The 22877-nt window shown below is 40.5% G+C and overlaps 2 protein-coding genes across 4 annotated transcripts in view; both read left to right on the forward strand.

Moving 5' to 3' along the window:
• Window positions 1–6634, forward strand: part of LRRC69 (leucine rich repeat containing 69) — a 36063-nt gene extending 29429 nt beyond the window's left edge. Inside the window, exons 8-9 of one of the 2 annotated variants that reach the window (XM_072999111.2) lie at window positions 20–45; window positions 1472–6634. In XM_072999111.2, coding sequence (XP_072855212.2) covers window positions 20–22 — 3 coding nt within the window. In that variant the 3' untranslated portion in view covers window positions 23–45; window positions 1472–6634. The remainder of the gene's footprint in view (window positions 1–19; window positions 46–1471) is intronic. The other variant, XM_020813791.3, reaches the window with a different exon arrangement.
• Window positions 1755–22877, forward strand: part of SLC26A7 (solute carrier family 26 member 7) — a 125850-nt gene continuing 104727 nt past the window's right edge. The window contains exon 1 of one of the 2 annotated variants that reach the window (XM_020813789.3): window positions 1755–1843. The gene's annotated coding sequence lies outside the window, so the exon portion shown is untranslated. Of the gene's footprint in view, window positions 1844–10842; window positions 11609–22877 lie in introns of those variants that run through there. The other variant, XM_072999109.2, reaches the window with a different exon arrangement.

A 22877-nucleotide genomic window follows, 5' to 3' on the forward strand; every position in this document is an offset into this window, starting at 1 on the left:
CTACCTCCTGTATTTGCAGTAATCCACGCCCTCCGATTTTTCATGGTAAATATAATCTGTCCACATTGCTTTTTGGATGTAGTGTGTGATACATGTTCATTTGTTTCCGTGTTTTTAAATCCAATTCTTCTAGTTCATTTTGAGTCCAATCTATTATTCCACCTGGGTATCTAATATGTTTATGGCTTTGATCATATTTCCCCCATTTAATTTTGATTTTAAGATTGTCCACAGTCTCTTGATATATTATCTTTTTGTCAGTTCTTTAACTTTTGTGCGCATAATGTTGCCTGCTTCTAGTATTCCAAGGTATTTATAATTTTCATCACTTGATAGTGATTTTATAATATTGCCATTTTAAACTCTATTCCATTTAATTTTTGGATCTTGCCACGGTGTATAGACAGAGCTGCACATTTGTCAATTCCAAATTATATGGAAAGAAATGTATATGCAAATGAGATTTTCGTAGCTATATGTAGGTTCTGTCTATGAGTAAGAATACACATTTTCTTCTGCAGAAACAGTACAGTATATTACTTTCCACATGGAGAAATAACAATAGAAAGGAGAGGAGTGTTTCCCTCTAAGAGTGGGGAGACTTTTTTTGTAAACCCTGATTACAGTTTAATTATGGTATGAACAACACAGTATCTCTCCTTTCTCTGTGTCCAAATGCCTGAACCAGAAGCATATGTTGTCACTCAGCCAGTTTTGATGCCATGGTGACACAACTTCTACATATTTCTGTTTATGTAGTGTATGTGTGTGTGCGTATGCACACCACACACATATTTAGAATGACTAAGTTTTGTCTCTGTGTTGAGGACATAAGATCATGGAACTTCAGAGTCTCTACACAAAACTGCTACTATGCTTCACAGTATAATTTGATATTTCTCCAGGGACAGGTCTCTGAAAGGACAAATGCATGATGCCCTTTCTAGAGACTTGAGTTGAAGTGGCAAGTCTGATGCTGTTTTCTAACACCTCATCTACTGCACTATGACATCTTGATTTTCACTTTCACTGTTCTGTTTCTCCAATTATTAATTTTTGGATGCCACTCAATAAATTAACTTTCCTTGCATGGCTGCTAGCCCACTTTCCCCACCAGACTGAGTAGCACTGGATTGCTCTTCACAGATGCAGGTTTCCCGTGTAAGCTCTATCCATGTGCTGAAGTTGTTGCTAATTAGTGATAAATAACGAGTCAAGGCTGTGTTAGGGCAGTTGTGAAGCTGACAGAAACATTCTTAATTTAAGTATTAGTTCTGCCAACTCTTTGTTGCTCATTTGGTCCAAACACATTTGAGTGTTAATGTTATTATATTGAATATTACAAGGAAGGTTTGTAAGGAGTCCTCAGTTTGTTGTCTGTAAACAGTGTATAAAAAGAAGTATATTCAGTAAAGTGCTGTAATCTCAATGTAATATAATGTTTTTCTTTTCTTTTTCTTTTTTTTTAAAGCGAATGAAGACTAGCAGAAACTTGGATCTCTTACCTATCAGGGCACTTCTGTGTTCATACAAATGTTTTAATCATCGTGGCCATGGCCTCTTTGGAATTGCTGTACCCTAGACCAAACAATGAATTGCAAGTCTTGACTAGATTGTAACTATTGTGGCATTCTTGAGAACTTACACTGAACTTAACATTTGGTGCTACATCAATATGCAGTTTAAAATTCATGGTTATGTTGGAGCAGTGGTTTCAAAGAAGTGATCTAGTGGTGGGCAGGAATTATTCCCTACAGCTGTGCAGGGCTAGTGGTTTGTTTTGGCAGCCCTGACTCTGCTTCTGAAAACGATGACTCGAGTAATGGCATTGTTTAACAGTGAGGTAAAGTTTTATAATGTAAACTCTTAATTAACCTGGGTTACTGTGGTTTCTTTGGCTGCTATGTTATTATAGCCCTTATACCCTAATATGAAATTCTGATAAGTGTCCCCCCCGAAAAACTCTAGGGTCAGAACTTAAAAGTGCACAAATATCTGGTGATTATGTAGTGCTTGATTTCCACTATAAATCCTGTTTTCGATGAGTTTATAACTTGGCTTTAACATTTGGCATGCAGAATTTTAAACACAAGAGAAAATGTGTTCCAGTGTTTGAAAAAGAAAACGAACAAGAGAAAAAGAAAAATGGCAGATATAAAGAAAAACAAGGGGTCTTGTGGTACCTTAAAGAATAACCCATTTTTTGGTATCAACTCTTGTGTTCTATAGCCCACTTCAGTATATCTTTGTTCTTAGAAAAAAGCTTTGTGTGATGGCAAATCTTGGGAATCAGATGGAAGTTAAATGGGATGTTTATGTGCTGATTGTTCAGTTTTTGTTATCAAACTTTCCCTTCTTTTTAATTCCTGTGACTGTTTTAAATGTTTCTGTGCTGTAATAATTCCTTACAATTTATAACCTGTGCTCTCATCTCAGTGTTACTCATGTAATCTCCTATAGCTAATTACAGCTACAGAAAACAGAAGTGTTGCTTGAATGTGTTCCTAAATGCAAGCATGCAGTTAACTTCAGTGTTTACATGTAGAGACTGAGCAAGTTGTAAACTAAATGGAGACTTATTTCAATTTAGAATAATAAATAGAACCACATGCTTGCCTACACTGCAGGCATTTTATATTCAGTATGGCTCCATTTAAATTTAAGAACTTTTCAGAAATGTTCTATATATGAAACCATATATCAACAACAGTATAGATTGGTACATATATTGTACCATTTTAGACCATACAAAGTATTGGACATAACAGAGTTGTAATTACTCCCTTCACAAAATTTACAGATTTAACTCTGAAAATATGGGGCACAAGCCACAGATATACAAATGCAGTTGTCTGTACTGAGGGGAATGGGCAAGGGGCTCAGCACAAGGTTTGTTGCTTATTCTGTTCTGGAAGAGAAAAAGTTCACTAAAAGAAGAGAATACAGATGTAATTGTGCCACTAACTTACAGGACATTTAAAAAGTGCTTTTACCAGTTCCACACCCACAGTGAGTTTCCATGACTGATTCCAGCCTTAGGCCTCTTGAGTCCTAGTCTATCATTCTGTCTACTACATCAGATGTCATCAACCCCTGGTCCGCAGCCCAGTGTCAATCCGTGGCCTGAGCCGGACCGGGCCATGGAGACAGACCTCCCGCCCCCCGCACACACTCCCCTCCCCACAGCTGCTTTGTGCGTGTGTGCCACCGCCAGCATGAGCGCTCCCCCACCGAGTGCGGGTGCGCGGGCAGGCGGGTGTGCAGGTGCTCCTGCGCATGCGCGAAGGAGTGGGTGAGTGCTCACACTGGCGCTGGTGGGCACGTGCGCTCCCCACTCCTTCGCGAATGTGCCCAAGAGCGTGCACCAGCACCCGCGTGAGCACTGGGTGGTGCCCTGCCTTCCTCAGAGGCTTAGCCGCTCTGCGGTCCCAGAAAAGTTGGGGACCGCTGCACTACATGACACTGGGTATCTACAAATGTAATACATAATAAAAAGACAATTAGCCATAATTATTTTTTATATCCTAAAATATCAAATGTTGTTAGTTAATATCAATGAAAACAGAGATAGCAACAACAGAATAAAAACTCATACCAGCTGTTAATTTGCCTCATTGATTTAAATAGAATTAAAGTGTGGCCAACTCAGTGTGGACCCAGTCCCATTACCTCGAGGTGCTACATAAGTATTGACATTGATGCCTCACTTGGATATTTATATAATGAAATGTGGAATCCCAAACCCTTTGAGAAGTTTTGAAATATTAAAGATTATTTAGCTTCTCCAAGAAGATTCAGGTAATGTTAAATACTGGTTTCATCTTACTGAGAAAAACCATGAAGGCTCACAACATGCATTTCAGTTATACAGTATTATGGAGCCACCACTGGGTGTGCAGGAGTTCGGGGTTTTTTTTTCTTCCATTCTTAATTTTGCATTAGAGCAGAAACTACTTGAGAAGCACTGTCATCTTGATTAATGGTTACTTAAGTTTTGGAGGGTTCTCCTGCATAATCAATTTTGTAGAAAACTAACGTAGTTGAAAAGAAAGCGAAGAGAGTAACAATATATTCAAAAATAAAATTTCATATGGTTAATATGCATTTTCATTAGGAACTGACTGTTGTCCAGGCATGTTCCATTTCTTGATCTATTTTGTTTATATGGAGAAGGAATATCTGGCTGCTTGACTCATACGTTCAAAGTCATAGCTCTCTGTGGATTGTTTTCATTCCTAACGCAATGAGAAAAACATCTTGTGCAGTAGCACTGAGAATACTGTTTCCAAAGAATTAAATAAGTGCTGTTCAGGTCAAGTTGCCTTCTCCCCAGAGGACTGGAAGACCTGAAAGAAATAATTCACAAGCAGCTACCACTGGTATGGATTAGTATACAGTAATTATCTCAGATGTAATGTAGTAATTTTGTATTTGCTTGAGGAATGGTGGAATTCCTTGTACAAAAGTTGATCATTTGCTTATACTTTAAGATAAACACCAACTGCTTTCAGCTGCATTCTGTAAATCTCCTCAAAAATTGTATTGCAAGAAATTATGTATAGGCATTATTCTGAATGGATAAGGTATTTTTAGTGTTGTCCTGTATATGGCCACAGAAAAGTAAGGTCCACTGAGTTCATTGGGTTTTCATATGTTAAGTGGAGGACTGCAGACTTAAGGGTGTGCATCCTAATTATATAGATCTGACTGGAGTTCCTAGTACAAAAATAAAAAGATATCCCGTTATGGAACCAGCAGTTGGGAATTCAATTTCCCACTGTGCTTCCTTGACAAGAGTTGGACTTGATGATCCATGTGGTCCCTACTAGTTCTGCCATCCTAAAATTATTTCAGTTATCTAATTTTGTGGATTATTTATTTTTCTATTTAAATACATTTGTGAAGTGGCTTGTATATACTTCTAATAACGGTTGCAAGATTTAATTGTTGGTTTCATACAGGAGTAGACAACCTGTGTCCTTGCAGATGTTGGTCTGCAGGTCCCATAGCCCTAGCTAGTACAGCAGAGAATAAAGGATTATGTGGAGCCACTGTCCAGCTGCATCTGAGCTTTGAATGACCAATTTATGCTTTGAACAAAGTGCCCCTTGTTAGTTTCACTGTATATGGTACATAGTTCTTTTCCTAACTAAAAAAATTGGTATATTGGTGATATGTCCAAAAGACCTTTACCCCCATTTATATAGTCTCAATTATTTTTACTCTGTAATGAATACTATAAATATGTATATATGTGTGTATCTGTAAAACAGTGTCCATTGTTTTGCTTAATGGATCTGGGTCAAATTACTATTTTTGCTGCTTTGAAAGGCATCATCATATACTTATTAAAATATATGTACAGTACGTATATTTAAAATACATTGCCTCACATGTTCCAGCAAAACTTGATCACTACTACTAATAGATATTTAAGTCACTTGTGCTTTATAGTATAGAAATTTCCTTAATGTGCGAGGGTAGCCATATTAATTTGTTTCAGGAAGATAAAGCAAAACAAACAGGAAAAGCAAATACATCTTTTGACAACTTAAAGACTAACACATGGTTTTTGCCATAAGCTCTTATGGACTGTAGATGACTTCTGCATGTTAGGGATCGTAGATCTGAAGAGTGGGCTGCAGTCCATTAAACTTGATGCCAAATAAAATGTATTCATATTTAAGGTACTACAAAATCAAGGATCTTATTTAACATAAATCTGCATGTCAGTATGTACTCAGTTTAACTGTCATCCATATGGGTTTGCACTGAATGAGTTCCACATTATTTTCTGAACCTATGGAAAATCCAGTACCTTGAGGGGTTGAGATTATATTTATATATCTTGTAATTCCTGAACTCACTGAGAATTCTAGTGCCTGCCATCACTACAAATGAGGCCAAACTGCACACAAACCAAAGTATGTTACTTATGTCTCTTGGCATCATGGTTCACTGAAAAATAGCATGGAGCATTTTTTGCCCTTTGTCTGGCTAAAAGCAGATATTTTCACAATTGTCAGATTATGTTATATATCTTGTATATCTAATTCTAAGTGGGTTCTACAATCAAATGTGCTCTGAAGGGCTACAATCAAATGTGCTCTGAGGGTTAAATTTGATTTGCATAAAATACATTTAAAGTTCAGATTCCTAGGTTAAAGTCCAACAGTCTACAAACAGGGTAGAGTTTTATTGTTTTCTCCTGTGGGAGCAGAAAGAGTCCCACATTCATGTGCATATTTCATAGAGACCAATGGAAATCTTGTGTGCAAGTGAGGACTAAGGATTTCCGCTTTGGACAAGGTTACTTCTACTCATTCTGCATTTTTCACACTTCTGTGTAACTTTTAAATGCTTACTGACTTATGAATAACATCCATCAATTTACCTCTGTTGTAGTTTAGTGAATTAAATTGTGCATAAAAATACATCTACTTAAAAATATTCTTAGATTTCTTGCAAAGGATTCTAAGCAGCTTGAAAATGGATGAAAGAACCAATAAATTATTGTTTATTATATGGAGCCCAACTTCATGATAATCATTTACTTGATTAGTATTGTATTATGAATCAGCTGTTGAAGGCAGAGACTTTTACACAAAAGTCATTAAATATCAACAACAGGAAACCTTAGCTTCTGTTTTAATGCTCATCTTCTGGATTGCAGCCAGTTATTTTCTTGCCTAGTAGCAGCAGGAAACAAAAAGAGCATGGCTTTATTATGAGAGGGTTTGTGAAAAACTGTGCAGCAACGGATGCAGAACGTGAACCAAAACAGTATGATTGTTGGTGTCTTGAGTGTCTCTTTTAAGAAACAAATTATGAATAAATCTTCTAAATAAAATACAGTAATGCCAATGACAGATTTAGGAGAACAACAGGTTGTACATTTTAGAATCCTGATACAGTTACATACTCTTCCCTAAAACATGACTTATTTTACTATATTGATAAATATCTTCCTAACTTATTACTCATACAAGCATGTCAAAGCAACAAGAATTGAGTGAAATAGAAACATTCAAGATAAGATGCCAAAAGAGGCTCCTCTGATTAGACACTGACATTTGTTAGTAAACGCACTGCTAGGGGAAATTCCCTCTCCTCTGCTGAATGCTTCTGTTTTTGCACACTAACAGCAAGCATGAAGTTGGAATGCTAGTTGTTCCACTGAATACAGTACCTAGGCACCTTGTCAGAATCTGGCTGAAATGCTTTTGGACTTGTCATAGCATAAATTTATGCTTGTGTAAATTCATGGGGGGTTATGTTCACACTGTCCATGTGTCTGATTGCATAAATAGTTGTGCAGTGAACCATACAATGAACCACACAATTATCTCAGAGTGAGTTCTTGAAGCCTTAAGTGTCAGTTAATGAGAAACGGGTGGACTATCCGGTGTAGTTGCACACAATTAGTTGCACAACAAACCATGCAAGTACGTGTTCATTAACTGTGCCCACATAACTGCTTCCTGGACAAAACTTTCCATCATAGTGCAAATTTGCAACAACCTGCTCAGCTTTATGTTACACAAGTGTAACTGTTGCACAGTTTTAAATTTCTGATCAATCTTGTGTTATGTGGCAGAAGTACAGATACTCACAAAGAATAATAGTTTCAAGTTCCCCGGATAGTCCACCCATTTCTCATTCACTGACACTTACGGCTTCAAGAACTCACTCTGAGATATTTGTAAGAGAAAAATTAAACATGTTTCATTACTTACAGTTGTGAACAGATCAACAGCAAACTAACACTACTGTCTTCAACAGACTAAAAAGAGAGAAAATGGAAAAACACTGAGCAGAGAGGAGGCCCTCTCTTTGAATTCAGATGCAGTAAGGAAAGATTGGTTAGTGCTGCATAGATTGACAGTCACCCTAATCCAGAAAAATTCCTCCTAGTCACTCAAACTACAAGCGGCATGTGAGGCTGTACAAACAGTAACTGCACAACAGGTTTTTGGTCAACATCATAGTGATAAATTCCCATAAAAGTGATGGAACATTCCAAATTGATTATTAACTGCTGCACATATTAGTATTATATTATTAACTGCCCAGAGTAGACACGTTCTAGATGGGCGGTATACAAACCAAATAAATAAATAAATAAATAAATAAATAAATAAATAAATAAATAAATAAATAAATAAATAAATAAATAATTCTTATAAGTCCAGTTGCACAAGATTCAGAAAGGTTATCCATTTATCCATTATCTGGTGATTCTTGTGTCACTTAGGCTTTAAGTACTATTTATATATGCTATAATCCGAAGAGGAGTCCCTGACTAGTTGGTTTCTATAATAGGTCCTAGTTGCTAGTGCAACAATTAATAACACAGAAATATACAAGCATCTTGTCATGTAAATGATGACCTATACTTGCTGATATAATTTTGTAGGAATACAGCTTCCAAGGTAAAATAAGTACATTTATAAAGATGGGAAATCACTTCTGTTTTTCATTTTGATATGAACAAGGCAGCTGTATAGTGAAACACAGCTTCAAAGAAGAAAAACACCTGTGAAGTAAGTTACTAACCTGCATCAAAGTTAAATTTGTTACCAAGCTCAAGCCACGTCTTGATGAATGAAGGCTATTTCACCCACATTCAATTCTACATATTGGTAGCTGAACTGTCAACAACTGAACTGTGCAGATCTACTCTGGTGTAATAGTCCTTGAAACAAGCCTTGGCGGCTTGTGTAGAGCAGGTGAGGAATGTGACACCTTCCCAAAAAAATAAATCTGGTTGCCTTGAACTAGTTCCGGAGGCTTCATAACTGGTTGTTGAAAGCAGTAACAATTATCTAGGTGGGGTATCCAAGCAACAAAGTTTTGCTGTTTGCCAAGTGGCAGCTGTTCTATATTATTGTGTCCAGGAAATACGAGGCATTGCAATAGGTATCATAGCACTCCAGTAACGTTTATATACAGGGACAAACATAATTTATTAGTATATTCATCATTAGTGAAGACCATTTTACACCATGAGATTCACCTTTGGAAAGAACGAAGGGAGCAGACATCTGTACTGGCTCCAATACATGCAAGGTAAGAGAGATGACTCTAGCAGTTTCTTACGAGGCATTCTAAATAGTTGTCATTACAAGCACTTGATCGCGCTGACAGTGTTTGTTTTCTTGGTGCAACTTGAAAAATATTTGTTCAGATTTGTTTGCAACTTTGAATCCCCTGCCCCAGTGTTCCCAGTTATGCAACTTTTTAATTTTGCTGTGATTAAACATGCATACCACCAGAAGACATACTCAGTTTGGGAAGCTAATACTTCATAGTTTACTGCTTTAAAATCAAATCAAATAGCTGGTTAGCTCAGTGGTTTAGGTATCCGGCTGCAGAGCTAGAAGTTAGAGGGTTGATTCCCCATGGTACCTCCTCTGAGTAGAGGCTCCCTGTGTGGCCTTGGGCACACTGCACAGTCCCAGGGCACCCCTAGAAGAAGAGAATGGTAGACTACTTCTTACTATACTCAGGATTGCCAAAAGTCAGAAGTGACTTGGCACATGATGATTTTTATTAAAATAAAACCAGCATTTTATTAAATTATTCCCAAATTTTATTCTTCAGAATAAAGTTTGATCATACTTGAAATCTGACAAAAGGTAGACTTGGTTTCTGAAAATTGCGTAGTTTTTAATTAACATTATATATTTTAGCTCCTTGCCAATTCTGTTTTGTGTTATGTGCTTTTCTCTATGACAAAATCAGAATTGAATATTGGATTGGGAGTCTCATAAAATGAGAAAGGAAAGCCAGAGGTGCTAAAAGAGGCAGAGAGTGTTTTCTACACAATCTTGTGCATGTCTAATAGGACTGAAGCGCTGAAGAAGATGCAATAAAGGGCAACCCAAATGATCCATGGGTTGGAGGAGCTTCCCTATACAGGAAACTTACAACATTTGTGGCCTTTAGTAAAGGAAAAAAGAGAGCCAAGATATAAAAAAATTAGGCATGGTAGTTTGTACATCTATTACAAACTGGAATTTGCAATTGCAGATGTCATGGTGGCTGCCACCTTGGACAGTCTTATCAGAGGATTAAACAGATTCATGAGAAGGGTGGCAACTTATCCATCACTATTTTTGTCTCACACACAAAAAAAGGATGCCCATTTGTGTAATGGTTGCAAGTGCTGGTCTTAAATTTAAGGTGCGAATTTGGAAATAACTTATTCTTTAGATCAGTGCTCCCCAACCTTTTCTGAACTGTGGACCTGTTGGGGAGGGGGTCTGTGGGTGGGCACCCCCATGCTCACAGGTGGGCAGGGTGCGCTCGCACGCACTGGTGGGCAGAGCACCTGTGCGTGTAGGTGGGCGGGCTGTGAATGCATGTGAATGCATGTGGGCATGCGTGGGGAAAGTGCATGTGTGGGGGGGAGGAGATCTGTCTCTGCAGTCTGGTCTTGCCAAGGCCACGGACCTGCATCAGGCTGTGGACCGGGAGTTGGGGACCCCTCCTTTAGATAGTCCCACAGAAGATCTCTCTGTAATGGGAGGACTAAAAGGGTGACTTCTGGGTCTGCTCAGTCTGCTGTCTAGGTAGTGTTGCTAAGCAACCGTGAAGCCCCCCTGCTCTCCTTTCCTATCTATCTTATGGAAACTTTGACTAAACTGACCTTCAAAAAAGACAGTCCTTTGTAAAGCACAACAAGCAGCTACTCTACTCAGAGGGAAATGTATCACTGAAAAATAATTTATCATGGCTAAATATTACTTCCAATATCGGAGGCAGTATGCCAGTGTATGATAGTAGCAGAAGGGTAGTTTTGTATTTATATGCTGTTTGTGGCATTTTATGGGTTGTGTCTACGAGTAAATAGATTGGGCCTTTAGTTGCTGGAGTGTTTAAAACAGACAATATTAGACACTGTTGTTGCCTGGTATCTGTAGTGGACAGAGTATTAGAGTAGGACTCAGGATCTGTGTTCAAGTTCTTGTTCAGCCATGGAATTTCACTTTGGGTAGCAATGGTAAACCACATCTTGAACAAGCCACTTAAATTGAAAAAGCTCTTAGGTTTGCCTTAAGTCAGCAGTGACCTAAGAGCACAAAACAAGAAATAGGGCAGCTACTTGCCTTTCTTGTCTAATCAACATATCACCATGCCTGACTAGGAATAGGAAACAGGCAATTAAAAAAACACAGAGGGGGCTTAAGGAAAGAGAAGTTAAAAGCTTTTAAAGAACGGGTCTTGTCCAAATTCAGAGACAGATCACAACTGGAGGTTTAATTCTGATGCAAACAGAGAAAAAGCTCAAGGGATCACATGCTGAGAATATGGTTGAAACTGTCAGGATACAGAGTTGGCAGGCAGACAAAGAGGCCAAAGATGTGGTCAGTCAAAAATATTCAGAAGTAGGATATTTAGATAGCCAGTTGTTCTCACACCAGAGGATTGACTCAGATATTTATGGGGCCTAGTGTGCTTTGATTGGTCTGTTTGGTCAGCTGACAATATGCAGATCCTGAGTGCCTATTGTGCGTGTCTGAGTGTTAAAATCTAGAACACTTTTAACCTGTAGCATGTGGCCATCCTGATTATTGAGGAGCAACAGAGCTGTCTGCGCTGGAAGGTAAGGTGCCGTAGGCCCGTTGGCTGCTAGAAGCATAGGTTTGAGGATACCCACCTAGCTGCCTGCTTCATTCAGATTTTTAAAATAGACAAGCGCCTTTTTTGAGTTTTTCAAAATACAAATCTACACATATTGGAGGTGCTTTCTAACTAAGTGTATTATGCCATCAAATCAGAACCACCTTACAGCAATCCTAATAGATTTAAGAAGTGGTTTTAGCATGGCAATTTCCATGACTGAGAAGGGAATCAAACCTTTGCTGATCTGCAGTTTGCCTAAAATTATACAAACGGTGCATCTCTTTGGCTTCCCTTATCTCTAGTATGCAAAAGCGACTGAGCACATGCCGTTCTAAGACATTAACTGCAGTCCACAGAATCAAGATTTTGAATATGCACTGAAGCTTTCTTTATCCTCATGAAGAGAAGGAGAAAGCTGACATAATACAAGGCGAGAATATAAACTGTGAGCCAGTATGCTTCCCGCTCAAATTGGCATGTTAGGTGGCAAACCACTGTCTTTTAGCCTCAGTCCTCTACCTGCAACATGAAGCAGTATTATTGGGCTGCCTTCCAGGGCTGTTGTAAAGAGGTTATTGAGATAATTTTGTGAAGCATTTTGAACTTTGAGGTGATCTATACATGCAAGGGATTGAAGACTCTTCCCTAGGTATCAAGAAGGGAACCTCTTCAGCCACTGCATTCAGGAAACATAATGCCTTTCTTTGCCTTAAAGCAGAGGTTGTCAAACCCCCGTCCATGGCCCGTGCCAGTCCATGGCCTGAGCTGGACTGGGCTGTGGAGACAGACCTCCTGCCCCCCTGCACTCTCCTCACAGCTGCTTTGCACACGCATGTGTGTGCCAGCACTGGCGTGAGCACTCCCCCTTTCATGCATGCACCCGAGCACCCGTGCGAAGAGGTGGGCGCGCATGTGCGAAGGGGTGGGGGAGTGCTCATGCTGGCAGGCATGCACGTATTAGCAAAAAACAAACAAAAAAACCCACAAATTTCCTGCACACTTTATTTACTGGACAAGAACTAAATATTCTTGCCACTCTGGTGCTAAAATTCAGCAGTGCAACAAACTGAACAGCACACTCAACCCAGAGGTGCTGTCCATCCCTGATTTGGATCGCTACCTTTCATTTACAGGTTATCTACCCAATATAAAATGGTGTCAAATTGCTTGCTCAGGTCTTCTAAGGACATCTTGCATAACTTTCTTGTGCCTTGTTGAAGTAACATATAATTTTTCTTGGCTGCCTCTGTAACAGTAGCATGAGTCATCAGCCTCTCTGTTTGAAACATCAAGCTCCAGTATCATTCTGTAGTGGTACATTGTGTAGCAGTTGAATGATGTCAAGGTTGGACTGTCTTAATGAGTGAGAAAGCAGGATGCCCTCCGCTGCCATCCAAGGAAGAGAGTGATCAGCCATCTATCTCTAGAAGCCACTGGATGTCACTGTTGCTTTGTATACCTCCGATGAAAACAAGAAAGTTAAGGGAAGGAAGGCAGTTAAAATAAACAATGAGCAGTATACTAAATCCTTTCATATTATATAGCATATTATTTCACTGTTGGTGATTACAGCTGCAAGTTTTGTACATGCTGTTTTGTATCAGATTCAGAACTCGAAAGAGTTGTCACCAGATTCTAGCATAATTACCTGTAAAATATTATTTCAATAGCAGAAATGAGTTTCCTCAAGTAGAGTCGGGCAAACAATTGTAAGAGATTAGTGTGCACAGATTATGTGTCCTTGTGATAAAATGAGTTAATGGAATGTGCTGTGTATAGTTTGGTAACATTACTTAACTTGTGTAAATATCCAGGACTTCAGGGCTTTGTGTCTCAATAGCACATGAAAAGAGCACATGGCAACAGTAGATGTATCAGCTTTAATGAAAGTGTGCTTATGTTGTTGATATTTCTGATTAGGGCTGGAATATAGATACTTGCATTTTTAAGCTTATTTATTTAGTTATTTAGTTATTTGTTTGTTTGTTTGTTTGTTTGTTTGTTTAAAATATGTTTACCTCGCCTTTCTCTTTAAAAAGGACTCAAGTCGGATTACATCATTAAAAGACAATATTTAAAGCTACAAACAGTACATCTACAAATACTAAAAAGGATCAAACAAATATCACACTAAAACGGTAAACAAAAGCAACACCAAAACCACATTCAAAGCAGTAAGGCACAACTATCCATTTAAGAACCTCACTCAGGCAGTCAATTAATAAGGGAAGGCATGCCTGAAGAGAAATGTCTTTCCTTGCGAAAGGACGGCAAATATGGGGCCAGCCTGGCCTCCTGTGGGAGGGAATTCCAAATCTGGGAGTGACAGTGAAGGCACTCGCCCATGTCCCCACCAAACGCACCTGTGAGGATGGTGGGACAGACAGAAAGGCCTCCCTGATGATCTCAATGCCCAGGCAGCCTCATAAAGGGAGCCCTAGTTAGCAATCTGGCTCCCACTGAACACTTTCTAAAGGCAGCCCCATGTAGAGTGCGTTACAGTTATCTAGCCAGGATGTAACTAAAGCATGCGTAACCATGGCCAGACCAGATCTCTACAGGAATGGACGCATTCACACACACATGCTGGCAAGTTGGAAAGGTATTCTGAGTTAACCTTTCACTGGTGTGTGGCCTGAAGAAGTGGTTTGGAACCATGGAATCCTGAAAGTTATTTGATTTTTTAAAAGTGATCTAATAAAGGTATCACCTCTCTGGAGAGCAGGGTTCTCCACCTGGCCATGGTAACTCACTGGGGGGGGGGGGGAAGAACTGGTAAAACCATTCCTTAAATATCTTACTTAACTTGAAAGCCCTATTAGGGTTGCTATAAGTTGGTTCTGACTTGATGGCACAGAACACACACTCCTGCACTTGTAGTCTTTCACTTGTGTCACTAGATGCTCATTTGTGTTAGCTAGACTTTCACTCTGTATGGATTATCCTAGATATGTGTGGGGGTGCCATTCTCAAGGTTGCTAAGCCACATGGGTGTTCTAATGAGGGAAAACTCTCTAGCATCCTGTGGCTGCTTCTGAGGGGAGGAGCTGCCACCATTCCTCCTCTTTCTCATTATCATAGACAGCTTGCCATAGAGGTCTTTCCTTAGGCCAATCAGAGGGCTTGATTAATTGCCTTTCCCCAGACCGACCCTAATAACATGATGTAACCATTGTCCTATCTGAACCCTGTTTACTATCTGTAATGCTGTCACTACCTGTGACCTTGTAATGTTAATAAAAGGACAGTCTCCTGGGGGCAGGGCAGAGAGAGAGAGACCGAGAGGAGAGGAGAATGTTGGAGAGAGAGAGAACGGAGAAGACTTCTCATTCTGCTTCCTTGCTGAGTCGCCCACCAGGAGTACTGCTGGCACACATCCATCTCTGTGTGTGGCTGACTTCTTTAATCTATTGCTAAGAGACTCTTTGCTATCCTATTATCCATTATCTGGTGATCACCACAAAACCCATCAGGCTGCTCATTGCCTGAACCCAACAGATATGAAAGATGAACATCTTTCTAAGCTTTCTTTTGCAAATATGTGTGAGAAAGCAGGTAGGAGAGAAGAGGCAGGTTAAAGGAGAGAGAGACTTTTTAAAGGGGAGAGCAGAGATGTACGTAGCTATATGGGTGTGCCCATACTGGACATGGTAGTAGTTTTTACCGTAGTTCGCAGAGCTTGTAAAAATTCTTTCTTGGATGATAGCTTTCAGTATCCCAAGCTAGCATGACTGCTGGCCAAGAGAAGCTTGGGGATTCTGGAGATTGTAATTACGTTTTCAGACATTGCCGTTTTGTACTTTATATGCTTTACAAACCACTATGTTGGACTGTTTGTATGTAGGAAAGTGGAAAATTACACTCTGATAAAGTATTTATAAACATATATATGTATGTAAGTATGCTTTGCTGTTGTCATTTATACTTACATATGACTCTTCTTCCAAAAAAAAATCAGCTTTGCTTTAGTTCTTTCTGATCCTCATAAACTGCCTGAATGGGATAATACCCAGCAATGATACACAAAGTTCTTGAATTCTCTTGAAGAAAAAGTAGTATGTAAGTGTAATATAAATCCAATCCCCTATAATGAGAAGAACATCTTTCATTGGTTTCAGTTCTAGAAGGTGTTGTAAGTCTTCATAGAATTGGTCAGTTTCAGTCTCCTCAGCATTGGTGGTTGGCACATAAACTTGGATTACTGTGATGTTGTAAGGTCTGCCTTGGATTCGTATTGAAATAATTCTATCATTTTTGAGATTGTGTCCTAATACAGTTTTTCCCACTCATTTGTTGACTATGAGGGCTACTCCATTTCTTCTAGGGCATTCTTGCCCACAATAGTAGATATGGTAATCATCTGAATTGAATTCGCCCATTCCCATCCATTTTAGTTCACTGACACCCAGGATGTCAATGTTTATTCTTGCCATCTCCTGTTTGACCACATCCAGCTTACCAAGGTTCATAGATCTTACATTCCAAGTTCCTATGCAGTATTTTTATTTGCAGCATCGAACTTTCCTTTCACTTCCAGGCATGTCCGCAGCTGAGTGTCCTTTCGGCTTTGGTCCAACCACTTCATTAGCTCTGGAGCTACTTGTACTTGTCCTCCGCTCTTCCTCAGTAGCATGTTGGACACCTTCCGACCTGAGGGGCTCATCTTCCAATGTCATATCTTTTAGCCTTTTGTTTCTGTCCATGGAGTTTTCTTGGCAAAGATACTGGAGTGGCTTGCCAGTTCCTGCTCCAGGTGGATCACGTTTAGTCAGAACTCTCCACTATGACCTGTCCATCTTGGGTGTCCGTGCACAGCATAGCCCATAGCTTCTCTGAATTACTCAAGCCCCTTCGCCACAACAAGGCAGTAATCTGTAAAAGGGAAGCACTCTGGTAGGCCTATTTTATTTGTCAGTAGCCCTGTTTAAGCTGGCTGGATAGCTCAGTGAGTTGGGTACCCAACTACAGAGGCAGATGTTGGGAGTTCATTTTCCCACTGTGCCTCTGGGGAGATGAGCTAACCTGTGTAGCCTTGAGCAAGCTACACAGTCCCAGAGTGCCTCCAGAAAAAGAGAATTTCGAAGTAATTCTGCTTACCTAGAACACCTTGGCAAAGTGTGGGGGAATGCCCCTCCCCAAAGTTGCTAAGCTGTTAGCTGATTCTACAGTAGTAGAGCAAACTCTCCTGGATGATGCCATAGCTGCTTCTGAGAGGAGGAGCTACTAACCATTCTTCTTTCTCATAGTGATAGGGAGCTAACTTCAAAGCCTTCATTTGGGCCAATCCTGATGGCATAATGTAACCATTGTCTTATCTGAACTCTGCCAATAATCTATATACTGTCAACTATCTGTGAGCTTGTAAGGTTAATAAAACACAGTCCTCCCGGGGGCAGGGCAGTCTTATTCAAGGTCATCTTCTTCTAGTCGCCCATCAAGAGCACTGCTGGCAAACATCTTTCTGTATGTGTAGCTGACTTCTTTAACTTCTCTCTCTAAGACTATTTGCTATCCTAATTACCTGGTGATCACCATAAACCATCACCCTTCTCATTTCATGACCCTACAGCAAAGATCTCCATAAGTTGGAATTGACTTGATGGCACAGAATTACAGTGGTACCTCACAAGACAAAAATAATTCGTTCCACGTGTCCTGTCATCTTGCAAAACTTTCATCTTGCAAGGTACGTTTTCCCATAGGAATGCATTGAAATTTAATTAATGTGTTTCCTATGGGCCAAAAAACTCTGAAAAAGTCACTTACCAGGTAGGGAGTTGGGGAAGTACCATCGGAGGACTGGCAGGGTCCTCCGCAACCACGATCGCTGCTTTCAGAGGTCCCCTGGCAGTCTCCCGATGGTGCTGGGAAAGTCCTCAGAGGCTTCGGAAGCCAGTGATCACAGTTCAGGGACCCCCGCCAGTCCTCTGATGGTGCAGGGGAAGCCTTCGGAGGCCCCACAACCATGGTCACCGCTTTCAGAGGTTCCCCCGGCAATCTTCCGATGGTGCTGGGCAAGCCTCTGAAGACTTCCCCAGCACCATTTTTTAATCTCCCACCCTTTTCCCCTGCCATTTTTCCGTCTGGAGGCTTGCCTCCAGAGCCTCGTGGCGCAGTGGTTAAAACGCTGTACTGCAGCTAAAACTGTGCTCACGACCTGGGGTTCAAATCCCAGGTAGCCGGCTCAAGGTTGACTCAGCCTTCCATCCTTCCGAGGTCGGTAAAATGAGTACCCAGCTTGCTGGGGGGGCAATGTGTAGCCTGTATAATTAAAATTGTAAACCGCCCGGAGAGTGCTTGTAGCGCTATGGGGCGGTATATAAGTCCAATAAATAAATAAATAAATAAATAAATAAATAAATAAATAAATAAATAAATAAATAAATATTGCCTCCGATGGTGCTCGGCAAGCCTCCAAATGGAAAAAGGAAGGGGAAATGGGCACCCTCGGAGGACTGGTGGGGTCCCCGAACTGCGATCGCTGGCTTCCGAAGCCTCTGAAGACTTTCCCAGCACCATCGGAGGACTGCCAGGGGACCTCTGAAAGCAGCGATCGTGGTTGCGGAGGACCCCACCAGTCCTCCGATGGTGCTTCCCCAGCTCCCTACCTAGTAAGTGACTTTTTCAGAGTTTTGGGGCCCATAGGAATGCATTAATTAAATTGCAATGCATTCCTATGGGAAAACGTACCTTGCAAGACGAAAATATCTTTGTCTTGGGGGGGGGGCACCTAAAAACTCGCAAGAGGCTTTTGTCTTGCAAGTTTTTCATTGCCTGAGGCATTTGTCTTGCGAGGTACCACTGTATTAGTAGACTCCATTGACTCCATTTCTATCAGTCTCACTATTTTAACTCCCTATAATGGAGAATCCTTATTTCAGAGAACGAAAACTCCGCATCTGTCTGGTATTTGTCAGTGTTCTTATTTTAGCTATAGTTTTGAAAAGTGGCTTTTTTGGGCTACTGCTCCTAGAAACACAAGCCAGCATGGTGAGTGAAAATATATAGGGAGAAGCTTTTCTCCTGCTGATAATACCAGGACCTAAAGGGTCATCCAGAAGGAGAACCTGAATGGTGATACATTCAGGATCAATAAAAAGTACTTCTGACAGCACATAGTAAACTGTGGAATTCTCTGCCACAAAAGGGACTGGTAGTTGATTGACAGGGAAAAGGAGATGTAGGATGCAGCTGTACCCGTGGATTTCTGGTGGGTTACCTCAGAGCAACTGGCCGGCTATTGTGTGAGTTAGTTAGTTAGGTTAGTTAGGTTTTTGATCTGATGGAGCATGGCTTTTCCTATATTCTTGCAAAATTGTACTCTTAAAAAAAACTGTCCCAAGTTCTGATTTTGTCAATTTATCAGTGAGTTCTCTGACCATATCACACTGTCCCTATTTAGGAATTGCACCGATTAGAGCCGTCAGTTTTCAAACACTGCTTGAAGTATCTGGTAGCACTTGTGCTTCTCTGTTAAAAAATGTTGGCTGTGGCTCGAGCCTCTGAAGCTGACGCAGCATTGTTGGTCATATTTTGGTCATGGCCCATATTTCAAATGTGGTTTTGAAAAGAGTGCTTGACAAAAACTGAGTCATCAGATTGGGCAGTGGATGAGACAAACACACACAGAGACTTTTTCTGGAGCCTTGAACTGGCACAGAATTTGCAGCTTTGATAGATGGCTTAACAACATTGGGAGTGAAGCAATGGCACAGCTGGGACACAGGTGTTTTCAACTACAATATTGATTATAAGCACAGCCAGTGGCCCTGCTGCCGGGTGGACTCTGTGAGCCGTAGCTGGAAAAAAAAATAATTTCCTCAAGCACTGTGCTGGAATCTGCTTGTTGATCGATGTAAATCGATCTGCCACTGAAATGTTTTGGCATGCAGTGTTTTGTTTTTTTCATAGATATTGGAATTCAGGGGGAACATGCTTCTCCATTGTACTTAACAAGTCAGGCATAGGTATTAAAAGTTGATTTGAGCTGACGCTGTGATGTCAGAGAAGCAAAGCCAATAGTGACTAGGCTCACTAGAACATCTGGCTAACAAAGTCAATAGAGACGAGTGATCCAAAAAGAGAGTAGAAATTGCCAGCATCCCAAGGAGATTACAGTACGACCCCTGTATTGTGGGGGATAAGTTCAAAGCCCTCTCGCGGATACCTGAAACCATGGATAGTAGTGAACACTTCCAAATGCCTTCCAAATGCAAATGATGAGGGGACAGAAGGCAAGGAGCAAGGCACTGAGGAGTTCTTAAGCCTCTGGCAACCTATCTCATTGGAGGAAATGAAACAGCCACCGGGGAGGATGCACCGCCGCTCCCTGGCCCAAAGAAGCAGACAGGGGAGATGATGAAGGGGTTGCATTTCATTTAGAACCATGGTCAGCTGCAGTTAAATGAAACCGTGGTAACTGAAACAATGGATACGGGGGTCCTGCCGTATATCACACTCAGGATAATTCATAATACAGCAGTAACCTTTACTAGTTATAACAAACTGCACATTAGGAAACTGTATATGGAGATTTTGATTCTGCAGTCCCCTGTTTTGCCTTTTTTTTGGGGGGGGGATGAAAAGTTTGTCTGGATCACACATTTTTCCAGTTGTCACTCTCTTATGTTTTCCATCTTTTCTTATAACTCCCCCACTTCTACCCCCCAAAAAAGTCCATAAAAGAGGAAAAGACAGAATGACACACAATAATTTTGAATGGCAAAGCTAAGAGTCTTCTAACTAGAAACACTCAGTCCCCCCACCCTGCAAAAATGCATGTAGATCCTGGTTGACTTCTGTGATCAATACCTAAAGCCAGAGATGGGAGAAGTGACTGTTTTGGATAATAAAAGTATCCCCTGTTTCTGCATTTGTGCTGTTTTGGGGACCATGTAACCTTGTTCTTTTTTTTTTTTTTTGGACTAGAATTCCAAAGCAATCACCATGCTGACTTTTTTTGCACAGCCACAGCCAATGCCAGTTACCAAAACAAACGCAAAGGAAACTAAAAAGTAACTTTTCCCATCTTTGCTTATGTTTCTCTGCAACTAGAAAAGTGGTTGTCTTTCACTCCAACATTCTTTCAAAATGTTTAATAAAAAAGCTGACTAAATCATGAAAAATTAATTTAAGAAAAAGCACCACATTTCTATTTGGTTTGGGGCTGGGAAATCTCCTCTCTGTATTTGACTCCATTTGACTTTTTCTGTTCTCTCAATGTATTCTTTCATACTGTTAGTTTTTCTTCACTAAGAAGGGGCTAAAGCAAGGGGTGGGATCGGTTCTTGCAGACATTTTTTTTATACTTTGGTGCCCTCTGTTGATCTTCAGTAAAAGGTGTCAAGGAAAATTAGAACTGAAAAGGCAAAGTGTGCTGCTTATATACCACCCCATAGGATGTAAAGCACTCTCTGGGCAGTTTACAATTTATTTATGCAGACTATACATTGCCCTCTGCCCCCAGCAATCTGAGCATTCAATTTACCAACCTTAGAAGGATGGAAGGTTGAATCAACATTCGGTTGGCTATCTGAGCCTGTTAAGTTTGAACACGGGTTGTGAGCAGGGTCTTGACTGGAGTACTGCAATTCAACCACTGCTAAACTGGCCCACAGTGGTTAAACCCTTAAGGCTAACAGCTCACACTAACCATTTTTCATGGTCATGGTCTCTGCAGTATGTACAGTGGTGCCTCACTTAGTGACATTAATCCGTTCCAGGAAAAACGTTGCTAAGCGATTTAATCGCTGAGCGATTTTTAAAAGCCCATAGAAATGCATTAAAACGTGTTTAATGTGTTCCTATGGGCTTAAAAACTGACCTTATGTGAAGATCCTCCACAGGGGGTGGCCATTTTCGGTGCCTCTAAAGCGAGGCAAAACACCGGGTGGCCATTTTGTTTTTCCGGCAGCCATTTTGGAACCTCCGATCAGCTGTGCAAAAAGGGTCGCTTTGCCATGATCGCTTCCCTGCGATCATCACAAAGCGATTTTTCCGCATAGGGGCCATCGCTAAGCAATCGTTCTGGCGATGGCCAAAACCCCATCGCTAAGCGATTTCATCGCTCAACAGAGCGATCGCTAAGCGAGGCACCACTGTATATTCTTTGACATCAGGTGAGAACTGAATTCTACCCAACAGATGAGATGTTTAAAGAGTGATTTTACCAGTTCATCCGTCTCCCCAGTGAGTTTCTATGGCCAAGTGAGGATTTGAACCCAGTTGTCCCGAGTTCTACTCCATCCCTCTATTTACTGTGCCACACTGGATACCGTATAATATGGATGGTGCTTCAACTTGCATCTCGAATCCTCTCCATTTTAAAATGTGTAATCTTGACTTCTGAAGCCAAAATGTTTAAAGTGCTGATATATGGAGGAAGCCCATGCTGCACTTTTTCAATTTCATTCTTTATTTTACCAGCAAATGTTCAGGAGCAGATTGTCAAAACAGCTGAGCCCATGCTTAAAAATGAAGCCCTGAATTTTTTACGCGTACACTCTTTCAGGGCATGGTTATAGGTTTAGTGGCATTTCTGCTGTGTGTTAGGCCAATTTCACTTACAGTTTCCCTCCCCCTAATTAATTGTTTGTATTTATTCTGCCTAGATATATGTGTTGTGACACAGTGCGTTGTATTCCCAACCTTGTCATGTTGCTTTGAACTTCAAAAGAACATTGAACCTAGCCAAAGCTTAGCAAAATAGCTGTACTGACTGGAGGTTTCTCAGAGTTGTAATTCAAAAAAAGTTACTTCTCCAACCTGTAGTATGTTTCCCCCCCGGAATTCATATTTATGTTTGTAAAGTAGCTAGGTCTTTACCACAATGTCTCTCCTGCACATTCAAAATGCAATGGCTTAAAGGATTTGGAGGATTTCAAGACATTAACCTGTTTCATTGAAAGGCACTACAGTATTTGGAATGAAGACATAAACAAAAATTGAGTTATTCTGTGTTGTCTCATCATCAACCACTGTTCCACTCATGCACACAACCAACTGATGTAGCAGTACATATCAAATTAAGCCTTAGTGCTTGCATATATAAAAGTAGAGAGTGACACTGATTCACTGTTATTGAATCATTGAAACTACTGTAATGTTCTGTATGTTAAGATAAGCTTAATGAGTGTCTGGCCCGCCATCTGATGGATAGTAACTCCCATTAGCTCCAGACAGCATGGCCAATAGTTACAAATGAGGAGAGCCAGAATCCTGCATTTACAGGGCCACACATCCCATCACTG

Source organism: Pogona vitticeps, chromosome 4 (assembly GCF_051106095.1).
Source record: "Pogona vitticeps strain Pit_001003342236 chromosome 4, PviZW2.1, whole genome shotgun sequence".
Taxonomy (NCBI): domain Eukaryota; kingdom Metazoa; phylum Chordata; class Lepidosauria; order Squamata; family Agamidae; genus Pogona; species Pogona vitticeps.